Raw genomic sequence first — 23,373 nt, 5'->3', positions numbered from 1 at the left:
AGCTAAATTTCATTAAATTATTACAACAACGATTTTTGATACTGGCTGACATACTGATATTACCAAACACTAGTAAATGCTGCAACCTCCAGAGGATTGGCTACTGAATGGAGTGTAAGCGCTGTATGTACCTAGTCTCCATTCACCTCACATAAACCACAGTCCTGCACAAAGTTTATACATGGTTCATTAGAGACTATGATTGGTCCTGGTTGAGTGGTTGCGATTGTTTGTACTGGTATTTGCAACACTTGAGTCGTTTCCTTATCTGATATCTATTGTGTGATTTGTGCGTGTGTGTGTGCTTCTGTGTGTGTGCGTGTGTGCGCAGGTTGTTTGATCACTCCATGGAGGGTTTTAAGAACTGGGAGTTTATGACCACCCACTGCTGGGGAGAGAAGGCAGCAGGCGACTGGGTCCTAGAGATCTACGATTCACCTTCTCAACTCCGTAGCCAGAAAGTACCGGGTATGACAGTATTGATCATTTCTTTAATTGAAAAAAGGATCATTAGTCCATAAAATGTTTTGTTTTTAGTCTGAAACAGTAAAAATAGATGACGCAGAGTAACGTTTTTGTCTGGATTCGGTGCCGGACCAGCAGGAGCACACATGTTGCTCTGGAGGCAGTGAACTTAACTGCTCAAATGACCCACTAATTTAACGACATAATAAAGTCTCAAATGGAGAGTTGCAGTTTCTAAGAAGCTGTTACGCCGATAACCATAATCCCATGTATCTTGTGCGTGGTTTCCTCATGTGTATCATTAAGAGTGTAATGTAATATAATCTCTTTCTGGTAGCTGAAAAAGCTGAAGCGTCATTTAGAGTATGTAGTTGTTGTTTTAGTGTTGAAAAATGGTTGAAATGCTACAGAATTGTCTGACATGACACATCTGGATGTTTTATCATATATTCTAATGAAATACATATTCAAGCACATTCAGCTGCTTTCTGTGGATCTGTGTATGCAATGAGTTTTGCACTGCGTTTGTTTTCTCAGGCAAGCTGAAGGAGTGGTCGCTGGTGCTGTACGGCACCACCGAGCACCCGTACCTTCCGATACCCAAGCCCCGCTCCACACACACCGATGAGGAGTTCACAGAGGAGTACAACGGTAGGTGATAAATCCCGAGCTGTGCACAGACAGGTTAACCACAGTAATGCAAATTGGCATAATTCTTCGGCAGCTGCTGTTTTTTCTTGTCCTGTTGCAATGACAGTAAGTACTCCCAGATTAAGTGTTAAGGGTGTTAATAAGGACTGCAATAAATAACTATTATTAATTCCATAAGATCAGTTAGTATTATCAGCTGTATTAGACTAAGTGTATTCCTGTGATCGTCACTTCTTTACACTGCTACTCCTGTGTGTCCCCAGGCCCCTGTGACTCTGAATGCAATGAGAATGGATGTGAAGGTCCCGGACCCCATCACTGCAACAACTGTCTCCACTACTTCCTCAAGTTCAAGAACAACACAAAGTCAGACACCCTAAGAAATGATTTTTAACCAATCAAAATGTATTTATGTATATATATGTTATCATATAGCACCCTTCAGAATACTAAAAATGCAATTCAATGTGCCTTTGAAGTGATTGGGGAAAAAACATATCATAAAATACAAAACTTAAAGTTGATTTAAAAAAAGTATATAAGAGTATATTCATGATAATACAGATAAAACAGTCAAATGCCTGAAATGATGGAGTATTGATATTTCCAGCTTCTCTCAGATCATCTCAGATCGTTGAGAAGGCTGCTTCAACAGCTCGGAGCGTAGTGGAAATTAGAAATTAGTAATACGTAGAATATTGACCTTACAGCAAATAATTGCTACTTCTATTGGATGGTAAAACAAAGGTGATATAGTTACATTTAGGAATATAATGATTAATTGCACTGAGTGTCACTGACTTTTCCCACTTTTATAGACACTTTATAGATTGTAGAAGTGATTTCTCTGTGGACTCCACCAGAACCAATTTGTTTTTTCCCCCCCCCTCATAATTTAAAAAGTGCTTCTTAGATGGTACGTCTTCAACCACATCTGATTGCGTTAAAGAGCTTGAAGTCTTTTGAGAGTCCAGAGACAGACGAATAAAGAGAGCGATCAATATTAGCTGAGGGGGTCTCAATCACAATGATTTGCGAAAGGAAAAGTGCATGTTGGTGCATACCAATCCACAGATTACTAGGTTTAATCATCGAGAGGCAATGTTTCAATTGTGTTTCAGGCCTCAAAGAAACATTTGTGCTTCTTAAAGGCCTGTTTGTTTCAGCCCAGTTTAAATCCGTTTAATAGTCGGCATTACAGCAGGAATGGAGACATTGAGCAGAGACGCGATATAAAAGTAATGACAGAGTTTAAGTGAGTGGGTCTAGCTGCTTTGTAAAGGTTTCAACAGTAGAAGCCACAACTTGGAAAGCACCTTGACACATTGTGTAGGTTTAGTCATAAAAACTAAAAAGCAAACGAAACAGGAACTATCTCTTGCTTTTTGTAATGTTCTGACCCTGAGTCATATCTTAGATTATTTTCTTCAGGATTTCAAAAGGTAACACTTTGATTTCTTGGCATTGAACCGCTTTGATGCACTCAGCTGTATTACAACTTGCTCCAGTCACAGGCCAACTCCATTATTCCGTGAGCTTAATGTAAATACAGTTAGAGAACAGTGCAGGTGGTGTCCTTACTAGTTTACGCTTGTCAGTATTATAACAGAGATGCTGTTTCCTGTCGACCACGTCGTGTTCGGTCTCTCTCTTCCTCCTGTTTTAAGTGTGTGCACGCTTGTGGGTGTGTGTGACTTTGAAGGAGTGTGTGTGTGTGTGTGTGCGTGCGTGCACATTTGTGTGTGCCCTCAGGATCCCATTAGGATCAAAGTCTGTTGTAATTGCCTTTGTGTCAGCGGGTCTCTGCACTAATAAAAGACAAACCAGTGCAGGTGCATGAGAATGTGCAAGCTTAGGCGCTGCCTTATCATTAGCCCACTTTAGAGGTGTGCTGCCCTTTTCTGCCACCACAGGGAGCAATTGATGAATGAAGATTGGGGGGAGTGGCGGGAGGAAGGAGGAAGGACGGCGGTGGTGTCGAACGTTCAGATAATTACATCCTTACATATGTGTTTAATGGTCTAGACTCTCCAAAAGGTGTGTGTGGTGCTTTGAAAGACTGTAGGTAGCACTTCTGTGTGTATCAGCACATACGTGTGTACATTGTATACAGGGATATAGACAGGATTTTAGAAATACTCAGGTCACAAGTCCAGTAAGTCCCCAGATATTGTGTTTTTGACGATGAGGACAAAATTCCCGTGTTAGTCTGAATTCCTGTGTTTCATCCCCAACTTGACCGAATGTTGTGGCCTCCCCAGATCTTAGTTATGAATTTGGTAACTAAAACACAATCATAACTTTTTAGGGACGATGGAAAATAGGGCCACAACTAACAATTATTTTTGATTTACTTGGCATTTATTTTCACGATTGAACATTAATGACAAAAAATTGTGAAAAATCCTCACAAGTTCCCAAAGTGAAGTCTTCAAATTGATCCTGTTATGTCCAACCAGCTGTCCGAAACCCAAAGACTCTCCGTTTATCATCATAACTGACAAAGAAAGAAGCAGCAAATCCTTAAATGTTTGACTTTTTTTTCTTGAAAAATGACTGAAATTATTTATTGATTGTCAGTAAAGTTAATTGATTTTCTTTCAATCGACTAATCATTAAATTGTTTCTGCTCCAACGGCCCAAAACACAATATTTTTTTGGTTTAAAGGGAAACAAAATCCTTTTCCTTTTAAATTGCTTGTTCTGCACTTTCATGTCCGTTGTATTTAAATCGCTGACATCTGCTTGCACTGACTGTGTGGTCAGGATGGTGTGGTTCTGAAATTTTAACACATTCTGTGGTGTCCTTGGGGTAGGCGTTACATCATAGTGTTTATATAATCTTTAGTGGTTAAATGATCATTTTAGCTGAGGAATGGTATTGTAGTTGGAGGACAAAGGTATGGCGGAGAGTATGTGCACACGTGGATTATGTGTTTCACACGTGCCATATGTGCGTCTTGGCAGAAAACTCTGTAGTGTGAGAATAAGGCTTAAGCTGTGTGCGTGTGTGTGCGTGTGTGTGTGCGCGTGTGTGTGTGTGCGTGTGTGTGTGTGTGCGTGTGTGTGTGTATATTGTGCTCGTGAGGATTTTGGAGATCTTTTTCACCTTATGAACGGAGCCTCAGGGTGAAATGAGGGGGTGACAGAGAGCTGTGAAGTTATCCAACAGATGTTGCACCTGTTCACTATATAGTGTCTGCACGCACACACTTGGCCCCTCTACATCTGTTTGTTCCAATTTATTACATGCTATTGATACATGAAAAATAGGTTTACATTTACAACGGGTAATTATGAAAAACTTTTTCTGCCTCAAGTCCTATAAAAATATATTTTTCCTTCTTATATTTATGATTGGACCCAATGTATTCTGCCCGTAACACTCTTACACGAGAGGCATATGTTTTTATTCAGACATGTGTTTTACATTGTGGGCCTGTTAACATTACAGTGAGATAGAGAGGTTGTTAATCACGGCACAATGAGGCGTATTTTGTCTTTTGTTATGTTATATGTCTGAAACCTGAATATGTATGTAGGAAATATAAATGGTCCCTTCTTTTTGTTCCACCTTTTGCCATTTCTGATGTTCTCTTTCATCTAATGTCTCTCTTTTCTCTCTCTTTATTCGCCTCTCTCTCCAGGATGTGTGTGTCAGAGTGCCCCAGTGGCTTTTTCCGTGACGATAGGAAGCGCTGCAAGAAGTGCTCCTCGTTGTGTGAGACCTGCGTTGGTAGCCGGAGTGACCAGTGCACCACGTGCAGGACTGGTTTCCATCTTAACGAGGGCTCCAACACGTGTGTCGCCAACTGTGCCGACAACTTCTACCTCGACCGTGGTACGTTTCACCGCCGGCCAAGCTTATTCACACATGATGGCGCACCATGCAAGTCAAGAATGTGTTTCTAAGTGATTAATTTTGATTTTCTCTGGCCCCAGCTTTGAATTTTTAAAGGCGTCTGACTTCTACCAAACAACGTTTGAAATTTAATTGAACAGTTCTGGTGATGCTGCAGCAAAATGCCTCCAATAACACACAGATCATTGGTCCCCCGCAGGGTTTTTCCAAGATCAGTGTCACCTTGAAAGTCTCAAAGTGTGAAGTTCCTAAGGTTACAGAATAACCCTCAGTGGGGAAGGCAATCCACATGAAAAAAGCTTTCATCCACCACCTCAGAATGATGCAGTTGTGTCCTTGATGTAACGTCTAGCCAGTCATTTATTTTCATGCACTTGCTGAACCGAACATGACTGGAACGTTTGTGCTAAAAGTAGAATTTCTCATCGTCGTAACGAAGAGTAAAACATGAAATAAAACAGCTCTGCAGGAGGATTGTCTATGGATTACGTTTACGAGAAGTCAGCTTATTTAATTTGCGTCGACCTCTGGTACAGTGTTAACATACGGTTTTTACTGTATGTGTATGCTTAAAATGTATACCAGCCTGGATGAAAGTAAAGCAGAAATGAGAGACTGAATCTATGCATGTCTTATAATTATGTCTATATACTGGTGTGCAGCCAACGCAAAGTCCTGGCAGCTGTAAGAGACTCTGGCAGCAGATCTGATGTGATCTGATCCAGGTTCAATCATAACATTTCAACAGGCCAAGATGTAGTGGATACTTTTTCTTTTAAAATGTTGGCACTGCTGAGTATTGTGTTGTGTTAAATGAGCGAGAGTTTATTTTCTCTGTGTCAGTCTGACGGCCAGCCAAGATGAATTCCTGCCTTTATTAACACATGGACGCGTTCATGTGATGGTTGTATTACCGGTCAAGAATCACAGTTCAAGCATATTTTTTTTGTAGTATTAAATTTGCGGAATAGTTAATATGTTAAGTCAAAGGAGGCGCATTGTTCAGACTCGGGATCAACTGAAAACGTTAATAATTATTTGTGATTAAGGAGACCAAAAATATTTCTGTCCAAATTGAGAATCAGATGGCGGTAGTCAAATATGTTGTTCAGTGTAGGAGATGTCATAAAAGAGGAAATGAACATCATGGTGGCATCTTCACATAATTTGTTTTGTATAACTAGCTGTCTGAAATCCAAAGACACTCTATTTACTATAATATAAAACAGAGACAAGCTGGAGCAGTGAAATGTTTTACATCACTGCTTGATAAATGACTTTGGACCCGGTGCTTCCAACTAAAATGAGAAAGTCGCACTAGTGAGACAATGTAAAAGTGCATTTTCTCATATGGAAATCTTTCCGTGACCTGTCCATATCCTGCATCCACCCTGTAATGATTTTCAGATTCCTGAAAATCTAACCAGCAATCCTCACTTACTCTCAGTCTCCTCCTCTTAGACCCTGTGACTTTCCCGGACAAAACCGTAGAGGTTGTGTCATACATAAGCAACATTTTTGGATATGTTGACATAATGGTTTTGATTAATAGCCGTAGTCTTCTCTATTGTTTCCCGGGAATAATAAAATGCGCTGTTCCCGCGTCTTTTTGGCAATCCTCGTCGCTGCTGAAGAAACAAGCGTCCATGTGCATTGTGTCAAAGCGTGTCATTGCTTTTAGTCTGCCTTTTGAAATATTCATCCACACTCCCTTCCTCCCTCACCAACACTACAATCTTTTCTTTTTCATCCCCACAGCTTTTAGCCTTCTGACATTTCACTTCTTCCCCTCTCTTGCCATCTCCTCCCGCTGCCTTTTGTCCTCCTGTTTTGTTCATCTGTCCCTTTTCCCACTCAGTATCTCTTTCTCTCCCACTTTTCTTACTGGTCTTCAGCGTCTCGCCTCCTTCCTCTTTCTCTCTTCTCCCTTTCTTCATTGTAAATGCAACCAGACTTCTGGTTCCTATTAGCCACTGTGTATGACTGGCTCTCCCTGTGTCTTTCAGATTCCAACATTTGCAGGAGATGTCCAGAGAACTGTAAGAGGTGCACCGCCTCCATTTTCTGCACAGAATGTAAACCTGGGATGAGGTAAGCTGGGAGCCACGCTGAGCGATGCCTAACCATCTTGAAAGCAAGTTATTTCAATTATGTTGCATTTTTACCACAATGATGGCACAATAGGAATGTCTGCAAACACATTAAAGTCAATTTCCTCTCAACTGCTGCAGAAACAGTTTGCAGGATTTGTCTGAACGCTTAGCAGCTGTTACTCTAAAGGAGTTAAAAATGAGGCAGATGTTGTCTGAGAATCTTTCTAACTTTATTAAATCGTCAATCCAACCATAATTTTGCGATTGGCCAGCTCAGTTTACCGTTCTTTCCCATTTTTTTTTTCCTAAATCACATCTGCCTTAAATGTTCCCCATTTATATCTATTTAATACAACTCACCTTCATTTTTTGAGCATTCTATTCCATTATATATTACAGCATGGTGTCCATGTTAATGTGCAACTCCGTGTTTTATTAAAAACATTAATATAATGAATTACAGACCTGCTGGTAGTAATTACAGCTTGTTCATATGTAGATCGACAATTAAAGTCATTCCTTTTTAATGTGAAAGTGTTGTCTTTTTGCTCCAGTTTGGCTATAGTGTCGGTGTAATGACCTTTTTATTTTCACCTACTTTAATGCTGCAGGAGCACAGTGTTGCTAATTCAGACCAGCACTTTGTGTTACACTGTGGTTTGGGTTCGCAGCATGAACCAGTGAAATCAGGGCTTCCCAACTGTTTTCCACTTGGGAATAGAATTGAATAAACAGAGCTTCACCCTGTGACCCGGGCTTATTAAAGCCCACACATACTCATGCGGAGACCCACAAGAAGTGGAGCTGTTGCCAGATTTTGTGTTGTGATCCGTACTTTAAAGAACTGCTCTTCAAAACCATTTAGGTATCTATGTAGACATGTTCCAGGTCATTTTCTGGCCACTTCCACAGCAGTTTCTTCAACCCCCCCCCCCCCCCCCCCCCCCCCCCCCCAACTGCACTTGACCTCAGACACGATACGGCCTTTCAAAGTGCTAAAATTCCTGAAAGGTCACGAAGGAAACACTTGCGAGGCATTTAAAACACATTGCGGTCTTGAACCCAGCTTTAAGTGTTCAGTATAGCCAGAGGTGGAGGTGGGGACACTTGTAAGCCATAATTTCCTTTGAATGCCAGTAAGACCACAGTTAGACACATGCTTACATGCTCCCTGTCTCACACTCACACGCACACACACACACACACACACACACACACACACACACACACACACACAGTCTTCTCGCTCTCTTTCAGCTCGCCATTCATGGTCGGTTAGGAAGGAGGAGGAAGAGAGGACCAGACGTGATTGTTTCTGGGAAACGTTAGCTAACACAAACCAGCTGTCTTTTAGCTTTAGCGTAGCAAGCTCACAAACCTGTCCTCATTCTGACTTCACATAATTGACTTTATAACCTTCAAACCTACTTCCTAACTTACCGCTGCACCTAGATCAGGCATTTGCAAAATATGTCTTGTAAATATTGGTCAAAACACCCAATTCTCCTTGACTGCACTTGAATCTAGAAGCAGATAGAAAAGAAAAAAGGGTGAACTGAAGGTTCAGCCACTAATATGTACACCGACACAACATCACTGGTGCTGTAGTTGGTGTTTTTCCCCATTCTTCCTAAATATTGTCTCAGAAAAAACTGATTGCAACACAGCTGAAGCCATTTAAAAGCCAGCTGCTACTGAGCTCCCCCCTCCCTCCCTTCATTTCTTTCCTGGCTGATATGAAGTTAGTAATGTGAAGCTTTTTCTATTTCTCTTTCCAGTCTTCAAGCAAACAAGTGTCAGATGACCTGTGACCCAGGTACATATTACAATGGTCACAGAAGAACTTGTGAGCCCTGTCATCGGGCCTGTGCCACCTGCGCAGGTAAGAAGCCTTAAGACACGAGAACAGACACTATTAAAAGACATTTATTTTGTGGGTTTTGTGTATTTTTTTTGTTCATCGTCTGATTTTGAATGCCCTGAAAACATCCCTAAAGTGTGTGCCTCGTGTTTTTCAGGCACAGGAGTAGAGGCGTGCACCAAGTGTGCAGATGGCTACTTACTTGAGGACTGGCGGTGTGTGTCAACATGCAGCTCCGGCTACTACCTGTCAGAGCAGACCTCAGACAACGGGCAGGTGCAGAGGTCCTGTAAGAAGTGAGTCATCACACCTGCCAACACCTCGACGCACAGTAAAAGTGGAAAAACCTTTAGACCTCTAGTCTACAGAGATAAAGACAGACACCTAGAGCTTCAGCAAGTCTAGTCTTCTTTTTCCAACTGAGCCTTCACTGCTACTGTGCAAGCACGACTTGTTCTCTCTGCAATGCTATGTGAGCAGGAGTGTCACATATCAGCACCTCATTTTTCAAAAAAATCTTAGACATACAGTCTCAACATGTATGCGTAGCGCCCTATGTATCATCTTTATGTCCTCACACTCAGCACTTGTCTGTACTTTCTCTGCTTATAGCATTTTTTTTTTGTATCCAAGCGTCCTCCAGTTTATAGTTGCCGCTCTGTTATCATGAGAAGAACCTTGAGCTTCTGTTTCAAGAATATAAAAAAACCCACAGGATTTATAGGCAAGAAACTGCCAGGCGGCGTAAAGACCCCCTTAAATTCTTGCCCAAAATGAGCCTGTGGATGTACAGACAACATGCAGCCTCACATGTGATGTCTCCCCTTTTTTCCAGATAGTGAAGAAAGGTATTATTTTATGTAATGTTTTGTCTTTCTGATCCCCCCCTCGCTTAAGTGCTATCTGTGCATTTTTCATTTAACATACCGAGAGTGGCCAGCAGATGATTGAGATGCCAACATGTTCTGTGAAACTGAATCTGAATCTTGCTGCACTACACCTATATTTAAAAGTTGGACTCAAACAGGAATGATGTTATTTTGCTTTAGGTAAAAAAGAAATAATCAATGACTGTAACAGCAACAGATGACATTGCCAGCATTTCTAGTTTATTGTAAAACCTCGAGAGTGGTACCTCCTCACTTAAGCCCTGCAGGACTGCTCTTTGGAGGAGTCATTGGTTTTATCTCAAAGCTGTTGGCAGTTTTCCCACAAACACTTCTGTTGCCTCACTCTTCACTCATATTAACCTGACTGAGGAGAAGAAGGAGGATTCCTGTTTCCCAGACAGTTTGATGACTACTTTGTCTCCTTTCACGCCCACAGTCTGTGCAGACATTTTGTCTGCAGGTCTTATCGTTGCGGTGGACTCGTCTCCCTGCTGTTTTTCTGTCCCACCTTGAATTATTTATCACTCTCTTGACCCCATACCTTACTTGATTTCTTAATTATCTGTCAGCTCCATCCTGGTCCGATAATTTCCGATAAAGGTCTTGGCCCCTTTTCTCACTCGCAGGATTATTGATGGGACAACTGTTTTTCCCGTTGCCTCTCTTTTGTCGTCTGCTCTGGAAGGATTATTTCAAATATTTCTTTAATATAATTTTTGTTGTGACTGTGTTCAGAACTTACAAAGCGTTCAGTCCTTTGCCAATGCTGCTCTCCAACAGACACTGAAGAGGCCAAGGCAGTGAAGTTGCAAAATAATTCAGAGCAGATAGCTTTAAGTATTTTGCTAAGGTCGATTATTCAGGAATAAATACAAGGTATCGTTTAATTTATAATATTTTCTTGGGTCCAGTCTTTTGTCCCTGGTTGCACACAAGAGCATAAACTCACAGTTAAGTATCAAATATTAAGTCATGTATATTTTAAAGTCTAATGAAGGTCTTTGTTACTGTTTTGAAAGGATGCCTACATCTGACAGTGTCCTTATCATTCAGTGGTTTGAATATATATTAAGCTCAACCACCGAAAGATCCTTGAAGAACAGTTCCAACTTTCAAAAGGAGACTTGAGCACAGTATAGCGTTGCAGAGTATCTAACCCTTCATGCGACCTTCGACAGGTGTGACCATAGCTGCTACGAGTGCTTGGGGCCCGGTGAAAGAAACTGCAGCAGCTGTGTCAGTGGTTACAATCTGGAGTCAGGAGCCTGCGTGGTCAGCACCATCTGCAAAGATGGTGAGTTGTCAGCTTTCTTATCTACAAGATGGCCCAGTGTGTTCTTTTTATTCTTGTTGCATTGCCTCTGACAGGAAAAAGTCATACTGTAATCGTCTGCAGTGACATTTTTGTAAAGTCTAGACCAGCTAGAGCATTGAGTTGGACAAGGTCACAACAGAAAATAATAGTTTAAATGGCAAATGTTCATAAATTGTGGCTTAAACAAACTCAGCTAATCAAAGAGCCAAAGGCGTCAGAGGTGCTGATTTACATCCCGAGTCTCTCCCAAGAGACTATTTTGCTTCTCCAGGTGAATTAAATTGTGTAACATCCCACAGGGTATGATAAATGAATGCACAAGATAGCTTTATAAAGTGGCCTTCTCTTTATGTTTTTGAGCTTTGTACTAACTTCTTGAATCTGAGCTGTTCAGTGTTGGAGCTTTAAAGCAGAGAGGCCGTCTGTCCTTGCTTTAGCCTTTTGTGTTCTTTATCAAAAGGTCTCATTCATGTTCTGCATATTATTAATATAAAATCTCTCTGGGACTAGACACTCACACATTGTAGTTGCTTTTTTAACAAAAACTCACCGTTTTCTTGGTTGCTTTCATTGTACTTTGTCACGCTGCACAGGCTGAAAGGCTTCTTGAAGAATCTGCCTACTCTTTATCCCTTTTTCTAACTTTTCTGAGTGTTTCAAATAATCTCATCGTCTACAACACTTGTATGATGTCTCTTGTCTCTACTTGCATGGTTTTATCTCTTTGCTGTGCTTTGTGGTGTAGTCTTTCTGAATTGTGCATGTTTGACTTATGGATCTTTTAGAGTGAATGTTCCTGTTTCTCTCTAACCGGCTGTCTGATCATGAGGCTTCAACTGCAGCCTGTGATTTGCCGCTCTAGTCACGACCTCCTAGTTAGAATAAACCCACAGCCGAAAGGCTTTTTAAGAGATAAAGTCCTGAAAAGAAACATTTCTATACTGTGTGAACTTTCTGTTGATGATGAATACCTTTCTTAAAGTGCCCAACCAGTCTGCTTCCAACCTTCATACACCTGTCTTGTTTGGTGAAATTTTGATTGGCAGCAATACAATTTTTTGTGTATGGCTTAAAGAATCGGCCTGTGGTTGTTACAGACTGGTTGGCCACTTTAAGTTTTCTGTGTTGTAAAAATGACACAACGTTTTGAATTTCTTCAATTTGCTAATTGTGTGATGTTTGTTTTTTTTTCTCTCTCTCTCTCTCTCTCTCTCTTTTTTTTCTCCCAAATCTGTTTTCTCTCTCTCTCCTGACACGGATCCAATCACTCCACTGGACTACAATCATTTTCCACCTCGATGAACATCACCTGTGATTGGATCAAAAAACTCTTCCTGTCATCTGAACTCTCCTGACCAATCACACGGCTCTGCCTGCCATTCAACCATTTCTAATGGTTCTGCCTCCGCCTCTGTGTGTGTGTGTGTGTGTGTGTGTCTGTGTGTGTGCGTGCGTGTGTGTGTTCATGCCCCCCTCCCTTCCCTCCTTCCAACACCCCCCCCCCCCCCCCCCCCCATGTATTTCTTCTTCCTGGTCTGTGGAAAGCAAATGAAGAATCTTGGGCGGAAGGCAGTTTCTGCGTGCTCGTTAAAAAGAACAATCTTTGCCAGAGGAAAGTGCTGCAGCAACTGTGCTGCAGAACGTGCTCGCAAAAGGGTTGATGGGACGTACTCACTGGGCGTTAAGGGAGTGCGGGGGGGGGATGTGGGGGCACAGGGGGCACCCCTGCCTCTCAAACCCCCCCTGCCCACTCATTCACAGTCACATAATTTATAAGAGAATCTGTGCCTCTTTAAAGGGACTGCATCGGAGGTGCGATGGCAGGACTACAACAAACCTACCTTTTTTCTGTACTGGGACACACACACGTGGTCAGGGTGTAAAATGACTGGGACTTATTTCAAGAACAAATGAGCAAATGAAACAAAAGTGAAAACAAAAAGAAAAAAAAAAAAGAATTAAAGTGTCGGTATTTTGTGACCAAAGCATCGATGCCAAAATAATTGAATCTTTTTTTGTTGCCAGTGTAGGAAGCATAGCTTAAAACAGGAGCCACTCAGCCTGTGAGCTGTGTGCATTTTTATTCTGGCTCCTCTTCCTCCTCTTCCTTTCCAGTGTTAACGATAAACAGATGGAAAGTGAACATACAGTAGGAAAGGCCCTGGTTTTCTGCCTGTAAATATACGTCAAAGGAAAAAAAAAAAAAAGAAGAAGAAGCTCACTCAGTAATGTGAAAATAATGTCTGTCTGGGCTGACTCTGCGAGGGAAGACAAATACACACACACGTACAAAGACAAAGAGATATATATATATATGAATATATATATTTATATATAAACCACACGCATACTCTTATAAACATGAACTCTGACACATGAATTAGCCACCACTAGATGCTACAGCGTCAATATATCCTAAGATCGATGCACGATACAGACCAAAATCACCTCATTTCATTTATTTAAAAACATAACTCTGCCCTCTGAATAGGTGTGTGTGTTTGTCTTTATTGGGGAGTGTCTAGGAGAATGCCATTAATTCTTAATGTAAGCCCAGACAGCATTGATTCATTCCAGAGGTACTACAAGATGAGTCGATAGTCATTCCTTCCGGAGCTTTCTGCAGGGAAGGAAACACTGCAGTGAGTGATAATGAATTTGTGGTACTGGGGATGCACCGATGCCCTTTTTTTTTCATGATGCAGATTCTGGATACTAAACTTGAGCCCAAAACCTGAGCATTGATTCCATCCATTACTGTGACCGAGCAATTTAAAGTCGTCACTGGATAAAATAATTGAAATATAACTCACATTTGTTCCAGGGAAGTGTGTTTCTTCTTCATGTTGGTTTTGGATTTTCCACATGCCATATGTAACCCCAATAAAGGGAATTTTGTCTAATAATTATATTTTATCCGTTTTCGGTGCATCCCTTCATGTTACTGTTCTCAAATAAAATAGAGTTTTAGAAGTTTCTTCTCTCTGTCATTCCAATGTAACGGCAATGCATATCAACTTGAAGTATTGCGCTACACTCTCAACACAGAAGGTCAATGATCAGTATAGAAAATGTTCTGTCATTATCATGTTTCATTTGCAGGTAAAGGTGTCTGACAGGCAGACTGCTATGGTGCAAATCAGAGCTGTGACGTTTTGCTTTCAGTTATTTCAGAAAAGGGATTTTGTTTTTAGACATAGAAAACACATTTGGCATTAAAATCTGAAAAAAAACAAACGAAACGAGGCAATCGATTTTTTTTTTTTTTTTTCTCTATATACATTGTTATTGTTACACCTGAAAGTGACCCGGCAGCATCACTGCAGAACCAGGATTGCGTCTGTAATCATATTGAGCCAAAACTGCGTTCGCGGCTGACAGACTTCATATGTCTGGTTTCTCCTCCTCATGACTGTCTTTAAACCTTACCTGGTGAAACTCAAAGGTTATTCTGGTGGTGCTGGCTTCTAATAAAAAAGAACGGCAAATATAATGTTTAAAAATTCTTATTCTATTTGTGTGGGTTGTCAAACCTGCAGCTTGAGCATTTACAGTATTAGATGAATTGTTGTACTGTCGACTGGTTATGGTTCTTGATGATTTGTAATAAAGATTGATGACTCCCCTGTTTTGGTTAACAAAAACTTATTCTTGGTCATTGTTTAAGATGACTTGAATTGACTTTAGATTGTGTGGTGTTGGTAGTAGACGCGCACACACCCCTCGTATAAAAGCTGTTTTTATTGTGTACTTGTGACATATCTGTGACAATGCATTATTAATGTTACTCAAAGTCCTAGTTTTGAAAATCTTTTTTTTTTTACTTAAGTGTTCTTATTAAAATGTTTAATCTGTTCATGTTTTTGTTTTCTTTTCCGCTCTCATTGATATTTTATATTTTGTCCCATCAGTTTCTCACTTTCTTTATAATACATTAGGTTTTTTCACTTTTCATTGAGTTTTTTTTTTTTTCTCTTTCTCCAAATTCATGAAGGGAGGGAAAAAAAAAACATTGTTGTAATTCAGATCATTGCTTTCAAAGACTTTAGGTTTTTCAGCAGCCGATCAGATTGATTAGATGAAAGTTTCGCATGCCCCAGGCGGAGCACTTCAAGGGGAGACATGTGCCCTCAATGACAATTAGGCGAAAGCTAAAAGCGGGTCAGCTTCTTCATAAAAGGTGCAAACATCAGTGTCTTATGTGGATTTAGTCACAACCGTTTTATATTCATGAGAAGACTCAGATGAGCCGGAATATTGAACTAATTTTCGAGTTGCTCCTTTTCATTATTCTCTCTCTTTTCTTGCCATACAACAGAAATGAATATTGTAGCAGTAGATCTCAACAAATCCGGGGCTTTAATTCAAATCATGTTATCAAACACTACTCCAGTTCCTTTTTCAGGAGGGAACAGATAACACATCCCAGCTTGTGACCCGCTGTATTTCAACAGATGAGACATTTATCGTAAGATATTGTGAAAGTGTTCATAAGTAACTGTGGCCAAACTCCCTGTCACCCCCATACAAGATTTTTTTTTGTGTGTGTGTTCCTTTCCAGGTTGTTGAACTTTTAGAAGATTGGCAAATGTGTTTCAGCACTAATTTGATTGTGGATTTGAAAGTTCATTGTTGCTGTTAAGGTTACCCTGTCAAAATTCATTTACTTCTTATTTAAGCAGGAAAAACATATTTTAAGTGAGTCCACGTGGTTTAATCTGTAGGTTATACAATTAAAGGTCCACTGTGTCAGATTTAGGGATATTAAAGGAGAACTCGGTCGATTTAAACATGCAGCTTCATTGCTCAAGCTACCCTTGACTTGCCAGTACCGAAGACGCAAACACATTTGGTCCAACCATTACAGAGCTCCGTGAGCGCAGATTTAGCATTGAACGCTAACAGCATGGGGTCAGAACTTTACACTGTGTTTAAAGCATCTTAACATGCTCCACATCTCACACCAAAAGTTATGCAATATCAGCAGACACCTTAGCACACAGCACTGTAGCGTGTATGACTCAAAATGAATAAAAAAGTAGTTAAAACAGTGTGTTTGTGCAAGGAGCTACTTACCTGTTTGTTGACATCCGTGTCTTCCGGTAGCTAGACCAAACTAGTCAATCCGTCGAGCGTGCACTTACTCCCTCACTGGCGGAGACGGAAACGTATTCCAGCATTTTCGTGTTTCTGTTCATAATGTACATGTCCATGTTACAGCCTGTCACGAGCCATGAGCCTTACAATAGCCTGTTAAGCCTGTTAAGTGCACACTCGATGGATATGCTAGTTTGGTCTAGCTATCGGGAGACACGGATGTCAACAAACGGGTAAGTAGCTGCTTGCACAAACACACTGTTTTAACTACTTTTTTATTCATTGTGAGTCATAAACGCTACAGTGCTGTGTTGTAAGGTGTCTGCTGATGTTGCATAACTTTTGGTGTGAGATGTGGAGCATGTTAAGACGCTTAAAACACAGTGTAAAGTTCTGACCCCATGCTGTTAGCGTTCAATGCTAAGTCTCCGTTCACGGAGCTCTGTAATGGCTGGACCAAATGTTTTCGCGTCTTCGGTACTGGCAAGTCAAGGGTAGCTTGAGCAATGAAGCTGCATGTTTAAATCGACCGAAGTTCTCCTTTAAGGAGAATCCACTGGTTCCTCGTCCACCGTTTCGCCATGTTGCACCATCATGTTTCTACAGTTGGGGTATTCGGTTGGTTTCCATTTGCATTCTCACCACTAGAGGCCATTAAATCCCACACAGTGGTCCTTTAATTCTCTTGCATTCACAGGTGTTGAGACTCATTGACAACTGTGAACAGAACTCGCATTGATTCACAAACTGCACGATGGAGCGACATGATGCAGTATGATTCAGATCTATTTCTTCTCATAACTGAATGATGCACGACCTTCTGGGAATCCTTCTGGGAAGACTATAGAAACCAAACAGTCATTATGGGCTTATTTATTTAAAGAAATAAGATAAAAGTAAGCATCTTAAACATAATTACTGATTTCGGTCCTCACCACAGATTTCTGCTGAATGCACCTCATGTCATGACCTGAGTGCTATCCCCTGCTGGATTCTGGCCATAATTAACATTATCCTTCCAATTTTTCCATTGGCTGGTGTTTATCCTGTTATAATTCATGGTGGTTGTCAGCATATTCTTTTTTTTTTTTGTCTTTAGGAGCTTCCCATTACGGATGACATGCATATTAGTTAATAATCCTGACACTGACCTTGGACAAGGAATTGTCCAACTAGTCACATGGACAGATTTCCCTGCGTGGATTAATAATGTATAACCCAACTCGGGTCAGGAAGGAGGCAGAGCATCTCTGTGGTAATATATGCACACAATTAGATAAACAGTGCTGTTGATATTCTCTTGACCACCTGCGGGGTGAAGCCAATATAAGTTGTTTTTCTACTCTCTTGGTCCAAGTATGTGGAGGTATCAGGAGGTGGAAGGGCCGGGGAATTTGGATTCAGGGCCAGGTGTGTTGGATGTCAGTGTGATATCAGCCAACAGGGCTCTCGCTCCTAACAGAGTAGACTGTCATTGTCCTCACAAGGTCAGCCGAGTCCATAACAGAGGAAAAGTTTTACTCCCCTGAGTGACAGGCTCTCTTTCTTCTCCGCTCCATTCTTCTCCTGCCTGGCAGTGGGAGTCCAAAGTGTCTGCTTTTGCTGAGCAGAGTTGTGCGGCTCTCCGTCCCTTGAGAACTTGGCTCCCCGTTTGTTTGTGTGCGTGAGTGAGGGGGAGACAAACAGAAAGACAGGGAGACAATTTGTATGTGTGTTGTGTGCGTGCGTGTGTGTGTGTGTGTGGTTTAGGGAGAGTGACGGCGTTTATTCGGGGGCTGTTTGAATGGTTTCAGCAGAGCTCTACTGAATGGGAAGCCACCGCCTGTTGTGTTTGTACACAAAGAAGCTCTTTTGTTTTGAAAGGAACAATTGAGCTTTTCACAGAAAGCCAGAGAGCACAGACAACCTCGCCGCTGCCTTGAAGGATGCTCACAGACACACATACTTACACACACACACACACACACACACACACACACACACACACACACTGATCCATCCTTATGCCTGAGCCAGTGTGTGTCACCTTTGTCTAATACAAAGGTGGGATAGGAGACAATGTTTATGCCTCTTTTGTTACGGCTCTTTTCAGTGTTGCCAAGTATAAAGCTGAAGGTTGATGGGTTTTTGGAACTTCTCTCTAAATCCTTTCGCAACTTTGGATACAATAGCTTACTGTATGCGTGTCCTTGCCGAATGTGGCCAGTGTGTACCTAACACTCGATCACATGGTGGAAGAAAACATAATTCGGAAAATATGAGTTGTATGTAATGTTACAAGCGCAGCAAGTACGATTCCTAGTGCTGCATATTGCCGAATGACAATCATATGGACCTGGAGTGAGATAATGCTTTTGATCATCGCCCGTGACTCAACAATTGCTTCGCCAGGTGTTGAGATTTCTGGCACTTAAGGACCAATTTCCAGCCTGCGCCCGTCCTTTAACAAAAACTTTCCGACTTCCCAAATCCTACGCACATTTTCAGCATTTTCAACAGTGGAGGATGAGCCCACGAGGCTGTAGCAACAGACATTTTATCCCCTTCGCAAAAAACCCAACGATAAGTTGGTACTAGGCAGACTGTTGCGCCTCTGCTCTAATGAGTGAGCACACTTGTGCGTCATGTAGCTGAGCCAAAGCCCTTGCTGATGTTGCCATTACCTGGTCAGTAGCAGGTTATTAAAAGTATTGCTCATGGAGTCTGACACTCAAAAATACGTTATTTTTTCCAACCATCCTCTCAGTCTGTCCTATTCAAGCTCTTAGAAAAGCACCAGTGGCCCTGAGAGGCAGAGTGCACCGCACAAATACAGTCAACATGAACATAAAGAAAACACTCCAAATGCTTTAAACTCTTGCAGGAGCCTTCTGCTGTGTGGCAGCAGTGCTACAAACGCATTACACCTGCTGTATAATGAATGAAATTGCACTTAAAGGTCAGAAAAAAAACATTGTCATTAGTCTCTGCTGTCTTCAAATGATGTATTCATATCTAATAACTTACCCCGCACAACATTTACGACTCTTCTCCGCTGTCTAGTCCAAACAACGGAAATGCAGCACATCAAGAAACTGAGATGGTCAAAATACTTATGATCTGATAGTCTGAACCTCCTCACACGCTTTGCAGAGTAGGTTAAAGGCCAGCACTGGTTAACCATGTCTCTACAGAAATATATATGTTCTTACCCTAAACGTATTGTTTCTACCACAGCGTATCAGTTTACCTTTTAAAGTAGATCAACTGCATGTTTCTGTTACCTGTAGAGAAGTGGTTGTGTAACTTCATATCAATTTAAATCTGTAAAAATCTGTCTTTGTTTAAAAAGTCTTAAGCTGTTTTTGAATCTTCACCTTGTCTTCACGCTCCTAAGCGGGCAAAACCATCTGAATCCAGTCTTTATTTATTGTAAAAACACTCACAGAGAATTAGCAAGGGAGTGACATTTTCAAACGGTGCAGTGTTTTGTCTCGAAACCTACGAAGAGTATTTGCACATGATATAAAAACGGGACAAAGAGAAGACGACAACAAACAGAGAAGCTGTTCTTGTGCGGGAGGTGTCAGAAGCTTGAGGATAATGAGCTGGACCTTCAACGAAGTGAAAACAAAAACAACTGGCTGTTGATAATTGGTGCAACTAGGACACATCACAGCGACAACTCAAGTCACTCAAGTAAAGAAGAAAGAAAGAAAGAAAGAAAGAAAGAAGTGAGCAAAGACATAACGAAGCTGATAAACAAATAAAAAAAAAAAACGGAAGGCATTGGAGGAAGCAAAGTGTTATTTTGAAATTAGTTTTTCAGGGGAAAAGACACGTTGTTTTACTGTTGTTCTCCGTCTGCAGGAGAGTACATGGGTCACAGAAAGTGCCACCTGTGTGATGTGACCTGTCAGCAGTGCACGGGTCCGGAGAGAGAGGACTGCACCAGCTGCCCTGCAACACGGTAAGAAACGCAGACGTCCGCATTCAAACCGCGCAAAGTAACACTGATGACGTGGAACATTTGGTGTACCACAATCCAACAAAACCCACACGTTGTTAAAAACGAGGAACTAAAAGCTGATTCCAACAAGAACTTTTTCAGTCTTGTATCTCGTCCTTAAAAAAGTGCAACTGATTTTGCATGATCATTGTGAACCACATCCTCTCCTGCAGGTTCTTTGATGACGGACGCTGCGAAATCCGCTGTCAGAAGGGGCGTTACGCGATGGGGAGGCAGTGCCATCTCTGTCACCACACCTGCCAGGAGTGTACCGACGAGGGACCTGACAACTGCACCAGCTGTGACAGAGGTACACTCACCTGGGTTAAGAACCACTCTGATGACTTCTTCTCGCCTAATTCGATAATTAAATCAACGTTCAGCTCGAAGAATCTGTGTATTTGTAAGTCAGAGCTGTCCTAACAGACAGGGTAGAGCAGAACAGTCTCAGATGTCTGAACAACTTCAACTTCAGCAGTTTTCTGCCTCATGAAACTGGCACGCTCCCAGCCTCAGAGTGACACAGGTGGCTTTTTGCAGACGTGCAGTGGTGCAGACGTAAAACCTCCATCTATCTGGCTGTGACTGGAGTGTAAGCGAAATCGTGCTTTTTCGTAACATCGCATGGATCAAGCCAAGGCTCATTTGTGCCAGACTCCACCCATCAATCCTCTAAAAGTAAATGAATCTAATTAAAAGCAGTAATTCAGCCAGGGCCCCTCTGATGGATGTGTTAAAAGGGGGGAATCAGTCATTTGTTCGCTGGATCCTCGTGAAGAGGTCACCGCACAGCTCTCCGATTTTTAGATCCTCTAAAGAGAAAGCTGTGTCAGGGTTTCTTTGCTTCCTTTAAAGATCTCACCTTCTGGTCGATTTTATGATCTTCGCATCCGGTGCAGCCGAACCAAAGTCCATTAAAAAAAAAAACTTTTTTCATCAGTGTAAAAACAATCGTTATGATAAAACCCGGACTTCATTAGAGGCTCACAGCTGAAGCAATATCATCGTGAAGAGGTAGTGGTAGTAATAACTGTGTTTATCACAGTGTCACAGACAGTATTATGGCTGTCAGAGTGAGTGTATTTACACTGGGGAGATTCTGTTACACACACACCCACCTAGACACACACACGCACTCTAAGATAGCAGACAGCCAAGGAGAAGATTAACACCAGATTTGCCCTTCACACACACACACACACACGCACGCACACGCACACACACACACACACACACGCTCTCTCTCTCTCTCTCTCACCTCGCGTGTGTGCGCACACAAAGACACACACACGCACACACACTCAATTAGCCGGCAAGTTTGTCAGACTGTGTTTGCAAATGTGGTTCCATTTAATTGCAGGTCTGTCTGAAACTCAATGAGACATAACAATAATAACATGAAGAGACCCTCCATCTGTCTCTCCCCATGTCTTTCCTCTCTCAAAACAACCTCTCTTCTCTTGGCCAGTCACACAACCACACACACACACACACACACACACACACACACACACACACGCACACTCAGAATTGCATGCTAGCACATACTGAGCAGACGATTCTTGACACTAACCTTTGATTGTAATGTGGAGTTTTACGCCCCTGCTGTCTCTATAGAGTTAAAAAAAAGAGAAGGAACTGCAGAAGGGACACGCACACACACACACACACATGCACGCAGCCTTTTCTGTGTACATATGAATCCCTGTCCTAGTGTGTCTGCATACCTGTTCTGTGATCAGAATCGTTCCATCTCACTTATCAAAGTTCTTGTCCCAATTCATGAACACATTTCCTTTTCTTCTCTTGCTCCATAGATAAGTTTGGGGATGCCAGGTACCTCTATCAGAGTCAGTGTCGGGATGCCTGTCCGGAGGGGTTCTTCCACTCTGCGAGGAGGCGGTGTGAGCCCTGCCCTGACGACTGCATCATCTGCACGGCAGATCACTGCCTCCGCTGCAGCCCGAAACACAGGCTGAGAAACGGCCAGTGCGTGCTGTTGGAGTGCAGTACAGGTGAGAGAAGCTGGTCGAGCCTCATGACACTTGAGTGCATGCTCATTTCCTGGGGTCACTTTAAAAAGCAGGAATGCTCAGTGTTGTGTTGGCAAGAAATATCTCCTCTACGTTTGACCGTTGTTGAATAAATGAAGAGTGAGTGAAGGATTTTGAAGCAGCTGCCAGTGTTGCTCAGCACCACTGTCACAGAGCCGGGCTGAGTTTTTTGGCGAACGTCACCTCAGGGAGCGCACATGTAGCACAGTGACCTCATTTTAAAGCCTGTATTAAAATTCATATACAAAATATGCCAAAAGAAAATATGCCAACACAGGGCTCAGAGCCACGTGCAAAGACTGACCGAGGAATAGGAAAACTATTCTTTGGACTGACTTCTTTGAACTACTACTCTGTGATACTAATAGTATTAAGATTTCAGTGTTATGTGTAAACAAAGAACAGTCAAGAGGAGGAATTTCAAGCTCCCGAAGATACGAGAGATTAATAAAGAAGTTATTCAGCTCGTTTTCTGTCGGCACTCTGTGGGGAATGTGAACGCTATCAGAAAAAGAAAAACACAGGGCCATGAAATTCTTTTCAACAAAAGATGAATGCTGAATACATACAATCACACTCCTTGTGTACTGGTATTACATGAATTCTGTTGCTTCAGTGACATGCTGAATGAAACAGAGGAAATCTTTAAGAAAAATGCCCCGCAAGACAAATCAAGTCAATAATTTTTGTCTTAACGTTGCTCGTCATCGAGGTCTGACCGATGCTGACGTGTTCTTGCGTCGACTTTCTGTTCTCAATCTGTTCAACATTTGCTGAGTTTACCTTAATCCTCGGAGAGACTGTCAAAGATCAACACAACGCGCCTCATCTTTATCGTGAGAGCTCGAGTGTGAATGCCAGCCAGACAGGAGGATTGAGAAGCAGCTGAAATATTTTGAGCGAGATGTTTTTTTTTTAAATTTAAGATAAGAAGGACAGGTTGAGGTGGGCAGCTACAACTCTACTACACTGACTGTAAGACAGAGGTGAAGACTAATGTTGAGAGTCTGTACGTGAGGATATAAAGCGTACGAGTGGGAGGATGAGACCAAATTCTTATCATATGACACAGGCAGGTCTCGACAGGCTCCACAGAC

At 41.8% G+C, this 23,373-nt stretch overlaps 1 protein-coding gene across 4 annotated transcripts in view; it reads left to right on the top strand.

Moving 5' to 3' along the window:
- Positions 1-23,373, top strand: part of pcsk5b (proprotein convertase subtilisin/kexin type 5b) — a 75,751-nt gene that overhangs the window by 38,213 nt on the left and 14,165 nt on the right. For 2 of the 4 annotated variants that reach the window (XM_030416250.1, XM_030416251.1), the window contains exons 13-23: positions 332-468; positions 1,003-1,116; positions 1,380-1,482; positions 4,764-4,957; positions 6,985-7,069; positions 8,850-8,953; positions 9,090-9,228; positions 11,001-11,116; positions 20,084-20,183; positions 20,396-20,532; positions 22,040-22,237. In XM_030416250.1, coding sequence (XP_030272110.1) covers positions 332-468; positions 1,003-1,116; positions 1,380-1,482; positions 4,764-4,957; positions 6,985-7,069; positions 8,850-8,953; positions 9,090-9,228; positions 11,001-11,116; positions 20,084-20,183; positions 20,396-20,532; positions 22,040-22,237 — 1,427 coding nt within the window. Of the gene's footprint in view, positions 1-331; positions 469-1,002; positions 1,117-1,379; positions 1,483-4,763; positions 4,958-6,984; positions 7,070-8,849; positions 8,954-9,089; positions 9,229-11,000; positions 11,117-12,682; positions 14,766-20,083; positions 20,184-20,395; positions 20,533-22,039; positions 22,238-23,373 lie in introns of those variants that run through there. The other 2 variants (XM_030416253.1, XM_030416252.1) reach the window with 2 other exon arrangements.

Source organism: Sparus aurata, chromosome 5 (genome assembly GCF_900880675.1).
Source record: "Sparus aurata chromosome 5, fSpaAur1.1, whole genome shotgun sequence".
NCBI lineage: Eukaryota > Metazoa > Chordata > Actinopteri > Spariformes > Sparidae > Sparus > Sparus aurata.
Note: the sequence above shows the minus strand (reverse complement) of the source record. Positions and strands in the feature narration are given on the sequence as shown.